This window comes from Drosophila sechellia, chromosome 2R, assembly GCF_004382195.2.
Source record: "Drosophila sechellia strain sech25 chromosome 2R, ASM438219v1, whole genome shotgun sequence".
Lineage (NCBI taxonomy): Eukaryota > Metazoa > Arthropoda > Insecta > Diptera > Drosophilidae > Drosophila > Drosophila sechellia.
The window spans coordinates 18,229,764-18,242,525 of NC_045950.1; the positions used below are offsets into that span (position 1 = coordinate 18,229,764).

General features: G+C 46.4%; 5 protein-coding genes across 5 annotated transcripts; 2 read left to right on the top strand and 3 right to left on the bottom strand.

Annotated features, from left to right (window-relative positions):
• Window positions 1–610: 610 nt before the first annotated feature.
• LOC6615501 (membrane-bound alkaline phosphatase) lies at window positions 611–2,456 on the bottom strand. Its single transcript, XM_002039844.2, has 3 exons — window positions 2,019–2,456; window positions 1,263–1,956; window positions 611–1,204 (listed from the first exon to the last, which is right to left on the bottom strand). Exons 1-3 carry the CDS (start codon window positions 2,421–2,423, stop codon window positions 702–704), a joined length of 1,602 nt encoding a protein of 533 aa, XP_002039880.1. The 5' UTR covers window positions 2,424–2,456; the 3' UTR covers window positions 611–701.
• A 575-nt stretch (window positions 2,457–3,031) lies between these two features.
• On the top strand, window positions 3,032–4,954 carry LOC116800433 (glycerol-3-phosphate phosphatase). Its single transcript, XM_032715364.1, has 2 exons — window positions 3,032–3,854; window positions 3,909–4,954. The coding sequence occupies exons 1-2, from the start codon at window positions 3,112–3,114 to the stop codon at window positions 4,090–4,092; spliced, it is 927 nt and encodes a 308-aa protein (XP_032571255.1). The 5' UTR covers window positions 3,032–3,111; the 3' UTR covers window positions 4,093–4,954.
• Window positions 4,492–8,857, top strand: LOC6615502 (potential E3 ubiquitin-protein ligase ariadne-2). The gene is made up of 3 exons (XM_002039845.2): window positions 4,492–5,172; window positions 6,516–7,819; window positions 7,880–8,857. Exons 1-3 carry the CDS (start codon window positions 5,094–5,096, stop codon window positions 8,024–8,026), a joined length of 1,530 nt encoding a protein of 509 aa, XP_002039881.1. The 5' UTR covers window positions 4,492–5,093; the 3' UTR covers window positions 8,027–8,857.
• A 180-nt stretch (window positions 8,858–9,037) lies between these two features.
• On the bottom strand, window positions 9,038–10,124 carry LOC6615503. Its single transcript, XM_002039846.2, has 2 exons — window positions 9,675–10,124; window positions 9,038–9,621 (listed from the first exon to the last, which is right to left on the bottom strand). The coding sequence occupies exons 1-2, from the start codon at window positions 10,029–10,031 to the stop codon at window positions 9,163–9,165; spliced, it is 816 nt and encodes a 271-aa protein (XP_002039882.1). The 5' UTR covers window positions 10,032–10,124; the 3' UTR covers window positions 9,038–9,162.
• LOC6615504 (solute carrier organic anion transporter family member 74D) lies at window positions 10,093–12,504 on the bottom strand. Its single transcript, XM_032715363.1, is given in 8 exon segments — window positions 10,093–10,283; window positions 10,286–10,323; window positions 10,382–10,692; window positions 10,751–11,592; window positions 11,655–11,693; window positions 11,696–11,965; window positions 12,022–12,251; window positions 12,307–12,504. Coding segments are annotated over 8 exon segments (2,046 nt in total). The 5' UTR covers window positions 12,489–12,504; the 3' UTR covers window positions 10,093–10,149.
• Window positions 12,505–12,762: the final 258 nt, after the last annotated feature.

A 12,762-nucleotide genomic window follows, 5' to 3' on the forward strand; every position in this document is an offset into this window, starting at 1 on the left:
TCCAACTCTCACGAGCCTAATCTACAGGAAACTTGTCGCGTGACTAACTTGTTGTTGAAATGGTTGCACTTTTATATCTTATACACTATAAAGAACAGCAATTTAGAGCCCAGAAGCCGAATCCAAAAGTTTCTATTATAATATATTATATTATATTATAATCCTTGCTACCGGTTCATGAAATTAGTGAAAATATTATTCAACATATTGGATATAGTTCAGATTGCATAAAACGATTTAGAGATACCGCCGTTTTACACGCGTCTAAATGTAGAACCAAAGACACTAGAATAATTCAAGTGTCTTTGGTAGAACCCTATAAGATACATCTTATCTTAACTGTCGTCTCTTCGTGCTTAACTGTCTCCAGCAAATCTCAGTTTATATTTACACAATCTTTAGGTCATTAAGGTTTATGGTTATAAGGGACAATTCTGCCAATAGACTGGCTACCAGTTGTTTGAACCCACGCCCACAAAGATGTCAAGGTTATATTTTGGGGTTATATTTTGTATATGGTTTCATTGGCAATGTTGATTAAAACCTATTTTTATGGTCCAGGATTACCCATACTCATATCTTAAATAAATGAAATGTTAACATACACATATTCATTGAATTGCTTGGTACATTTTTATTATAGAACTTTGAAAACAGATTTTCCTGCGGCGGTTGTCTTCTTTATTGCCACATCCGCCATCTCAGTTGTCGCACACCTGCTTTCCGCTTCCAATGCACGCCGCATATGCCATCAGGTGAGGAATGGTGCTCTGCTGCATCACTCCGGTGAAGAGATGACTCTGCGGACCGGAGGCGAATATGCCCACGTCCTCGCCGGAGTGTACGCCCTGATCCTTGGAAATGTAGCTGGGGGTGATGGCGTCGTCCGAGCCAAGGATATCGTCCAGAGGAATGCGCTGGCCGGTCTCATCCAGATACTGATTGGGTCCAGCTGCATAGTTGAGAACCGAGTACTTCACTCCGTTGATGTCGGTGTCATGTTGATTGATTCCCAGGATGGGTGTTCCTCTGCCAGGATAGCCGGCTATGCTGACGGCGTGTCCGTGATCAGCGGTCACCACAATCAAAGTGTCCTCGATGTCCGTCATGTCACGGGCCAACTGAATGGCCTTCTCGAATTCCAAAGCCTCATCCAAAGCATAGCCAGCTTTGGTGTAGTGGTTGCCATAGTCAATGAGACCACCTAAAAATATTTCGCAATATAAATACTTAATATCATTATAATTTTGTGAAAAACCCACCTTCAATGAACGCAAAGTATCCGTTTTCCTTGTTCTGACTGAGCTTCTTGATGGTCACCTCAGTGAGTTCTGAGAGGGTGGGCTGGTAGGTGTCATCAGCCTCCAAGTGGAAGTTCATCAGCTGGGATTGGAATAGACCAATGACACTGGAGACTGCTGACACGTTCAGATTAAACAGCTGATTGCGATTGGTGACTAAGACGCCTCCATCGTGGAGTCCCTGCCAGCGGGAGAGCAGATTCACTCCGTCGGACCGCTCACCAGGCTTTCCGTGAGAATCAACTATGGAGTTGGGGAGGAACTTGCCCATTCCTCCGCCGAACATAACCTCGAAGTTCTTGCCGGGCGTCTGGGTAACCAGCTGGGTGGCCATGTCGATGCAGGAGCTGGCATCCACACCATAGTTGGTCACATCTGTGTCGCACTCCCACATGCGGTTGGCTGTCTTTGCATATGCTCCCGAGGGACTGGCATGGGTCAGTGTGGTGGTGGTCACAATACCCGTGGACTTTCCAGCGTTTTGGGCCCACTCGGCGATGGAAGTCAGGCGGTTCGCGGGATCCTGGCTGGCGGTGCAGTTGTTAAAATTTACTGCTGCACTTACTCCGATATTAATGATGTTGGTTTTAACGCCGCACAGATAAGCGGTAGCAGTGCAGGCTGAGTCGGGAACCTGGGCGTTGGCGCAGTAGGTCTGCAAGGATAATGCTTCATTGTAGTTAGTTTATATTAAAGAGTTAGTTAACCACAACTCACCCTGCTCAAACCAGTGTAGGGGAATCGCTCGAAGCTCAGGGAGGACTCCTCACCGGTGTTTCCTTGCCGTTGTCCTTTCAGGATGCGAGCCGCTGCAACGGTGGCGAGTGGCATGCCATCTCCGAGGAACATAATGATGTTCTTCGCCTTCTGGGAATTGGGTTGTGGTAGTTGCAGCCTCTTGGTGATCTCCTCGTCGGCGATGTTGTACCAGTACTGGGGATCCATTTCCTCCGGTGGAGTGTACTTGTCCGAAGCCACATCCGTGGAAAACCTGATCTTATTCACTGCCTGTCCTGTCAACTCCAGAACGTTGTGGACCTCCTGTACACCACTCAGTGCTGTTCCGGCCAAGGCCAGAAGGAGCAGGAATGGGAGTACTAACTTCCGCTGGGAGGAACGCATATCTAATTCCTCTGCTGCTGATGAAATATCACTTACTACACCGAATTTACCGAAAAGTACGGACTTATATAGCTTACCAAAATGCGTGTGCGGTGGATTACTGTGCTTCCAGACAAAGTTGCCTAAATTTAGGTTTATGGTCCTCTGGGCATATCTCGTCTGGAATGTCGTATCTTTCTTTAGATCAGCTATGTCTAGCATGGTACCCAGTAAGGTAGGCAAAGAAAGGGTATAAGCTATTCGACTAGTTTTTTAACCATCTAAAGCGTATCTTTTGGTTCGTTGGGATCCATAATTTGACCTTCGTTACGTCAAAAGCTACAAATTACGCTGTCCATTTGTCTTGCTCATGATTCCCAAAATGGTAGACTCACCTGTGCAAAGAACTTACCGAGCATTCTAAACCATTTCAATCACGTTTGGGGTTATAAAGATCTTTGAGAGTATTATGATCCTAATCTTAGGAGAACGTGTAGCTTACTTATCACAGCATTTTTGCGCTTTCACTGTGGGTGGTATTCTGGACGGCATCTCGTGGACGAAGATTTTATTACGAAGAAAACATTTTTAAATAGTATCAGTTTACTTTTGGCAAATAAACTTTTAAAATTTTCAATCTTTGAAAATAATGTCATAAAGGACTCAAAATTTTAATATTTCGCATTCTAAATTAAATCTAAATTGTATAATGTTAAGGCGCAGTCTAAGCCATCTGGACAAGCTGCCGAAGGCGAAGGTGGCCGAGTGGCTGGCCGGGATCGACACCATTATATGCAGCACGGATGGGGTGCTGTGGCAGGAAAATATCCCCATTGAGGGCTCCGTAGAGGCGTTCAATGCCATAATTTCAAAGGGAAAGCGATGTTTCATAGCCACCAACGAGTGCTGCCTAACAAACAAGGATCTGTTCCAGAAGGCCAAGTGCCTGGGCTTCAATGTCAAGGAGCAGGACATCTTCAGCTCGTCGGGTGCCATTGCGAGTTACCTTAGCGACAGGAAGTTTAAGAAGAAAGTCATCGTTTTGGGTGGTGACGGTATCCGCAAAGACCTGAAAGAGGCCGGATTCTGTTCCGTGGTGAACGATCTACAACCAAATGACCAGAAAAAAATCGACTTCGTCAGGAGCTTAGTTCTTGATCCGGATGTGGGAGCTGTGTTGGTGGCCAGAGACGACAACATGATAGCGAACGATTTGCTTGTGGCCTGCAACTATCTTCAAAATCCCAAAGTTTTGTTCCTTAGCACTTGCATTGATGGATTCCAGCCTTTTGGGAAAAAGAGGATCCCAGATGCCGGATCTCTGGCCTCTGCCATCGAGATAATTGTACAACGCAAGCCTACCGTTTTGGGCAAGCCGAATCAGCGGATTTTAGGCAAGTTGATGAAGTCTGGCGAAATAAAGCCCGAAAAGACGCTTGTCATTGGAAATTCGTAAGTTCAGTGATTAGTTTTATTAAGGATCATACTTTATTCTTTTTCCTTTAGGCTTAAATCAGACATTTTATTTGCAAGTATATGTAATTTCCAATCCTTATTGGTGGGCTGCGATAACGGAGCGATCGAAAAAGCCGAGAAAATTAAAAAAGAGGGAGATGAGAAGAAAATGAAACTCGTTCCAGATGCTTTCCTCCCCAGCCTTGCTCCTTTTGGGGAATATTTATGCATTTAGATGAAGTCTGCCAAGAAAAGGGATTTCCATATCCAAAAAAGTATCTTAGATCATATTCAAAATTCAAACTAAGGCGCCAAAAAGATGAACAGCTGTTTTGTTTCTCATCACTCTGTGCTAAATTACTTTGGTATTTTATCTTTTAGCACAAGTCGCGAGTTAGTGCTACCAGTATGTTTGTAATATTTTAGTTTTAAAATTTGTAATCTAAAATAGTAAAGCAAATTGCCAATTTTCTATAGAAACTAAAAGTCTTGCTTCAATAATCTCGAAGAAAAATGTTGAATTAGTGTAATAACTAAAAAATACATGTTGTTGGTATATTTTTGGTATTTGATTGATTGCACTGAAAGAGGAAGAGTGATAAGATATCGAACTATCGAAGAACGATAGGCCCCGATAGGTTCGGACAAGACAAAGAACAAAATGTTCTCTGCAAAAGCTGTGCTAGTTTAAAAACGCAAAAAGTCAGTGCATCTAGCGCATTGTCAGTGGCGCATAAGATATTTCTATAAATAGCGAAAAATGAAAATAAACTGCAGGCGAAATAAAAAAAACACCTTGAGCTGAGTGCAACGGCTGTGCGAGTGTGTGTGCGTGAGAGCGAGAGTGCGCTCGTGTGTGTGTACACATGCATGTGGATAAACGAAAATAAAACAAGGGACCGCCCCCCGCCGTAGAATAGCCACCCCGCAAAGTTCATCACCCTAACCAGAATCGGTGGCACTGCATCGCGCTAAATCGGCCACTTTCCATTATCCGCATCCACCGCCCCTCCCCTCCCTGGGTACTTCATCCACCTCCTGCGAAAACAACAACAGCAACCACCAGCGCCCTTACAACAACTGTTACAAAAGAGCAAGAGAGAAGACACCCCGCACTCACACTCATACGCAATCACAGACACACACACACGCAAGCAGAGAGTGTCCTCGCCAGAAACTCGAAACATCCTAACATCCCGTATCGGAGGCCCAAATCTTAAGCGCCAATCCGCCGGAATGGACTCGGACATCGAAATGGATATGGAATCGGACAACGACGGGGAGTACGACGACGACTACGACTACTACAACACAGGTGAGTGGAAACTAGTACCTGATCTAGAGGGGCACTTCCCCCTGACAACAATCGGCCATCGATTTAACTGAGGCCAAATTAGGGGTACGAGTGTATCTGTGAGGAAGTACAAACACACACACATGTCGAGGTCTCGGTTTGGTTATTCACCTTTTTGGAAGGAGGCCCGCAAGACCAGGGAATTTGCATTCAGCACTTGACATTCGCCTTGGGTTCCATGACCAAGCCCCACGCCCCCCATTCGATCTCCACCCTTCTTCGCTGACCATGAAGCTTAAATTATGGAATTGAACTTGAAACAAACACACGCACGTAGCTGCACCGCGAGAAAAAGTGTAGCTGTTTTGAAAATGGCACTGTGTAATAGGATCAATGTTTAGTTTAAACTGTCAAATCTAGGCCAAACTAAATAATTAGGTTTGGTACATTTCCCATAGCAATTATAATGATGATTTGCTATTTCATTTTTTTTAGAGAATTGTCTGATTGTATAATTTAAAATGCTATAGGGCTATGTGACTCAAAAGGAGCAAAATAACACAATAATATTACTAAAGACTGGATTTCTCTCAGTGCATGGGCAAGTACAATTGGTAGTTGCGAGTTGGGACTGATTGCGAGGCTTGTGTTTTGTGGCTGGCTTCATTATTGCCCGCCACTCTGCTTACGCTCTTCGTAGCTCCACAACCCACACAAGCACACACGAGCACACACACCACACACATTAGCTCAGGTGCGTGCTCAAGTACGCAGTTGCATTCTGTTGTGTGCCGCTGTTCCGTCAACTCGGTCTCCGCTTCTTGACCTGTCCCTTATTGTTCCGACCTGGCCAAGACGCCCCCCAACTCAACCTTCAATCGGATACCTCATATCGGTAACATCGTAACGTAGAGCACTTCTATGGCAGCCTTGTCGTGCGGTTGTTTTCTCGAATTAGCCAATGTGACTAACAAAATGCAAACATGATTACCAGCTGCATGCAGTGTAATCCCTTTTGATCCGTAAATGTCAGATTAACATACTAGCTATTCCCAAAGTAATAATGTTTCGTCGGTTTCAACCGATCAACGTAAGTCAGCCATTACTTAACTTACAAAAACTCAACCTCTGTAACTCTGGAACCAGTTTTGTACAATAAGGGATTAAAAGTGCCCTATTGTATATAACTGCAACGTTCAAGGTTCGTTTGAAATCCACCCTTGCCGTCTTTCAGTAAGCAAAGTCTGATTTTGGTTTAAAATACAATCAGTTAGCTTAAATAACCAAAAGAGGTCTAGCTATTAAAGTTATAAAGTTCAATTATATTATAATATAATATAATATAATATCCTTTTCTTCTTCAGGCGAGGACTGCGATGTGGAGCGCCTGGATCCGAAGCGGGCCGACCCGGAGTACTTTGAGTACGAGTGCCTAACCGTCGAGGACATCGAGAAGCTGCTGAACGAGCGCGTGGAGAAGCTGAACACCATCCTGCAGATCACACCCTCGCTGGCCAAGGTGCTGCTGCTGGAGCACCAGTGGAACAATGTGACCGTCGTTGAGAAGTACCGCCAGGACGCCAATGCGCTGCTGGTGACTGCGCGAATCAAGCCGCCATCGGTGGCAGTGACGGATACGGCTTCGACGAGTGCAGCGGCGGCCAGTGCCCAACTGCTGCGACTGGGGAGCAGCGGGTACAAGACGACGGCATCGGCGACACCACAATACCGCAGCCAGATGTGTCCCGTTTGTGCCAGCTCGCAGCTGGGCGACAAATTCTACAGCCTGGCGTGTGGGCACTCATTTTGCAAGGACTGCTGGACCATATACTTCGAGACGCAGATCTTCCAGGGAATCTCCACGCAGATCGGCTGCATGGCTCAGATGTGTAATGTTAGAGTGCCCGAGGACTTGGTGCTGACGCTGGTCACACGACCCGTGATGCGGGACAAATACCAGCAGTTTGCGTTTAAGGACTACGTCAAGTCACATCCGGAACTGCGCTTCTGTCCCGGCCCCAACTGCCAGATAATTGTGCAATCATCGGAGATCTCCGCCAAACGTGCCATTTGCAAGGCTTGCCACACGGGCTTCTGCTTCCGGTGCGGCATGGACTACCACGCGCCCACCGACTGCCAGGTGATCAAGAAGTGGCTGACCAAGTGCGCCGACGACAGCGAAACGGCAAACTACATCAGCGCCCACACCAAAGACTGCCCCAAGTGTCACATCTGCATCGAGAAGAACGGCGGCTGTAACCACATGCAGTGCTTCAACTGCAAGCACGACTTCTGCTGGATGTGCCTGGGCGACTGGAAGACGCACGGCTCCGAGTACTACGAGTGCTCTCGCTACAAGGACAACCCCAACATTGCCAACGAGTCGGTGCACGTGCAGGCGCGCGAGGCGCTAAAGAAGTACCTGCACTACTACGAGCGCTGGGAGAACCACTCCAAGTCCCTGAAACTCGAGCAGCAGACGATCGACCGGCTGCGCCAGCGGATCAACTCGAAGGTGATGAACGGCAGCGGCACCTGGATCGACTGGCAATACCTCTTCAACGCAGCGGCACTGCTGGCCAAGTGTCGATACACGCTGCAGTACACCTATCCGTACGCCTACTACATGGAGGCCGGTTCGCGAAAGAATCTCTTCGAGTACCAGCAGGTGAGTCGCAGCTCGGCTATTCTTCAATTGGTTGACCAATAATGTATTAATTCCTTGCAGGCACAACTGGAGGCCGAAATCGAGAATCTGTCGTGGAAGATAGAGCGCGCAGAGACAACGGACCTGGGTGATCTCGAGAATCAAATGGACATCGCTGAAAAGCGGCGCACCACGCTACTGAAAGACTTCTTCCCAGTGGACGCATAGGCAACCGTCGAGCTTCCAGGGCCACCAGAATGGACAGCCTGTCTTGTTTAGCACAAAAACTCCTTGATTGACTGCTGACAGGTCGACGTGACGCGACAGTATAGAGACGCTTATTTAAATTAAATTATACACATATTTACATGTATCCATCTAGCAGTAGGCCCAACGACGTGTAGCTAATTTTTAAATTAAACTAATAATCAAGTGCATATAGACTAGAGAACGTAGCATAGAGTATAGTCGACTACTCGAAGTATAATTACTATAGTTGTGACATTCGAAATCACTCAAAATGATCGGTGTAACTGCAATACAACGCCTTGCGCAGAACGTTAACGATATACAGTAGCTATAGCTAAAGCCCTAGCGATAGCGATACCGGTAGCTATACCATAACTATAAAACTAACTTTAAATCTAGCAACTGACTAACTGACAAACCAGACGCATTTCAGTGGCCAAGTGTTCCAACAGTTTTCCAAAAACTAGCCCAAACGACCCGATGAAATGCAGAAACAGTAACAATTCTAAATGTATAGCGCCGCAAGTCAAGCAATTATTGATCAAAGACCGCCTAAGCAGATCGGCTCATCGGTTAGACCCTAAGTTTTAAACCTTGTATTAGCCCCGCGTGAACAGCATCAAGTATTCGCAATCTGTATCTCGTAACCAACCGCAGCACATCAATCGAACGCAAAAGTCTTAAGTAAGAACGAAGATAGATACTCCCCGTCCCCGATCCCGTTCCTTTTGATTCTCACTCGATTCTCGATTAACTTTGTAAGCTGAATAATAAATTATATTCTAGGATTATGCTATGTATGTATGCTTATGCGACTGAATTTGAATTAAATTTACACTAGATATACAACTACACTATTCAACTTACTTTTCGATTGAGGGCCGCAAGCTTGTGAATGGGGTCTTGTGCTTAAAGCTTTGGAGAAGCTCATATAAAAGCTTGGATTGAGTGTTTTAAGGAGAAGCTTTCACTCAAGTTTCAGTATTTCGATTGGTTTTTGAGCCGAGTTTTTTAATTTTTAGTAAGTGTACGAGCTATATTCAAACCTATCTTTCTTGATTTCGGTGTTATTCAGATAAGATGTGCTTAGTTAGTCTTCGATGTTGTTTTTGCTATCATTTTTTACCCATCTTGCCGAACTTAGAACTCTTTCTGCTGCTCTTCCTGCTCTTCCGGCTCTTCCGGCTCATCCGACTTATCCTAGCGTCCAGCGCCAAAGGTGGTTTCTGCTTCTCAAGTTGACTGGCCAAGGTGAACAACCGGCACTCGGAGTGCTCCTTCAGCAGGCTGTTGGCGAACTTCTTGACTCCAGATATCTTGGTCACCCTCACGTTGTTCATATTTTCCACTTTCTTGGCGGGGTAGACCTCCACTTCGCAGCAGTTCTTGATCAGCAGCAGGTCGCTGTTGTTTGTGATGGGATACCGGTAGTAGAGTTCATTTCCGCAGTCCAGGCAATTCCTTTTGAAGCGTCTCAGCTGGAATTTCATCGGGAAGCACCGACCTACTATGGTGTTATTGTCCAGGATAACAGAATGTTTGTATGTGGGCTTGGGAAGGGGTCGCTTGGTCCACTGTGGGAAGAAGGATTTAAGTAAGGAATTTTTATCCTTGAATTTCCACAGACCTCATTCAGGTGCAAATAGGTTTTGAGTGGTCGGCATTGCGCCGAGCAAAGATTAGGGTGCAGGTTCTGCTCCTGGGCCACGCACATGGTGCAGCATCGCAGCTTGTCCTTGTCGGATTCGAGGAGCGGACGTCCCTTGCTGCACTCCGCCCGGATGTTGATCTCCTGACGCACAGGTCCATCCGGTTCAATGACCGCCTTAACAACATCCGCTTGGGGCTCAGCCATGTTTGCTGCCGGCATTGATACCTTGTAGTCGATGCATGGCCCGCAGGTGGATTCGAAGCACTTCCTGCATGGACCGTCAACCCAATTTTTTTGTATCAACCGCCTACAACTGTTCTCCGGAGCGGACATTTCGAAGGCCACAAATTTGTTAGCCGGAAAACGAGTAATTTGGGAATGACATGGAACAATCTGATATATTGAAGCTTTACTCTAAGCTCGTTTATTTTGCGTAACAAATAATTTCATATTAATTCTCCTCGGGGTTTGAATCGATTGTTTTCATTTCAACCTCCTTGTTTTTTAAACTGTCTTTGGGTGACTCCTCTTCATCGAAAATTTTGAGATTCTTTGCGTGATACCACACTGCAATATTCAAGAAACCAAAAATATGAAAAATGCCGCCGAAAGATTTAAAGCATATCTGAAAAGAAAATTGGATTACTAAGAATTTTTAGATTATAGTCTATAAGATGACGCACCTCATTGACTTTGTGTCATAGAGCCAACAGTTTCCCTTGTTGGAGCAGGTCTTGCCCCACACCAAACAGTAATTGTCTATCAGCCAGCCGAAGAAAATCGGACTGGGAATGAAGCCCAGCAGAGAAGCCGCCATGGAACCCAATCCCAGGGCGAAGGTCTTCTCATCTGGAGGCATGCAGCGCAGGGCGAGGAGCAGGTTCGTCGATTTACTAGATGCGCCCACGAGTTTAAGGAAGCACATTACACCCAGAAAGATTAGGAACTCATTAAAGCAGTCGACTGGACAGGTTCCGTCCACAGCAAATTGGAACTGAAAGTAAGGAATCATATGTATTTAAAAGGAATATCCAATGGCTAGAGTCCCCCACCTCTGGTTCAGAGTTCAAACTTGAAGAGCCCAGGCACTGGCAACCTGTGTAAATGGTCCTTCCCAATGCATCCTTCGTCCTTTCGGAACATCCCGCATGGCAGGCGGAGATAAAGGTGATGTTGTCCGCACTGCAAACGGGAGCATAGTGCACGTAGTCGCAGTGACAGGACGCACTGCAGCTGTTCCCGGCGGACAGGGTGGTTAGGGTATTCAACCTGTCGCTACCCTCACATCCGATCGCCACATAGCACAGGATTCCGGCTACCGTCACAAAGTCAACAATGGCGTTCCAGGCAGCCATTGCCCTGGCACTAGGCTTGTACTTGGAGATCACGTATCCCGAGATGAGGATTCCTGCGGCAGAGAATCCCAGAGCCACTGTTCCCGTTGCCATGGTTGCCATGGCCGCTGATTGCCTATACTGGGGTTCGATGTACTTGGGAGTGAATATCCAGTAGACCATGTAGCCAAAGAAGTAGAGTATGGATGCCTTTGTGTTGTAGATATACACTTTGTTTTTCGAGAGTTTCTTGACTGTCTTCATCATGTCGGCAAAGGATCGCTCATTCAGTGGCAGTGACTGCTTCCTTTCATCCTGTTTCTGTTGAAGGCGTCTCTTCCTGGCACTGGGCAGCTGCTTGGGGAACATAAACAGCAGAATGGCGGAGACCAAGGTAATTGCAGCCAGAACCAGCCAGCCCAGCCACCAGGCGCCCAACCAGCGTGGATCCTCCTGCCCAATCAGTGGCTCCAAGGTGGGCTCAAAGTATAGGCGCAGGCAGACAGCAGCTAGGGAGTAACCAATGGCTGGACCCAGCATCCTCAGGAAGGTAGACATGCCTGGTGAAGTGATAGTGCTTGGATACCTCAAGAAATTCATACTCGTACAGTGCTTCACTTACTCAGCATGGCAGGTGTCTTGGCCTTGCTGGTATTGTCGTGTAGGCTATGCCCAGAGTATAGAACAGAGCCTGACCCACTCCCGAGATTAGTTGAGCCGCAAAGAGAAAGACTTGGGGCACCCACAGACCAACCTCCTCCTGCACACATCCTCCTGCAGTTGTTTGGCACAACTTCTTATCCCGCTCCTGCTTGGCCATGGTTTCGTTAACCTGTCGGAATTCTCGGGTTAGCTTGAGGGCATCTTCGCCAGCTCCATAAATGAAATGCAGGGAGCTTGTAAGCAGGCAAAAGGCCACGATGGTAAGCAACCCTAAATGGGACACTATTATATGCATTGGGAATCACGTGACCCAGATCTCGACTCACCTATTCCCATCCAGCGAGGTCGATGCCCATGGCCCGCATAATAACCGAGGATGGCGGCCGTTAGCATGGTACTGATATCGTTACCAACTGAGATAATTCCGGATACCTTTGTTGGTATCTTATAGCGCTTCTCCAAGGTCGTTATAGTCCCATTAAAGTACGAAAAGGTCATTGCCATTACATAGCCAGCTAGTCCATATAGAATAACGTACATCTGCTCAGTGGCAAATCTGGAGAGAGTGATTCCTAAGCATGAAGGTAGTTGCAGAGTACCTCAACTTTTACCTTTGCATGGAGGGGTCCTTGAATATCCAGAAACCGCAGTAAGTGTCTTTTCCACCATCTTCTCCGTCCGTTTCATTCTCAGGAGCAGATTTACTTTCTTTATCCGATATTGCAAATGGCTTTTCAATAAAGGGCAAGGTTTCACTCTTCTCCAAGTCTTCCTTTCCTCGCTCCTCTGGCATGTCTCAACTTTTACCTCCGAACAACTCGAACACACTGACTCGCTCTTAATCAAATCGCTCAACAATATACGCAACTGCATCGCATGGGTAAACAGCCTTAGATCTTATCAAGTCTGCCAGATTAGACAGTGGGGATCAGACGAGCGACATTTATATACCACACATGGAAAATAAACTTTAAGAACTTTTAATTGACGGGATTCCTTATAATTCTCTCGTATCTATTTTGGAAACGTTCGAAATTCTCGCTCGCTTTTCACCACCTGTGGGCCAC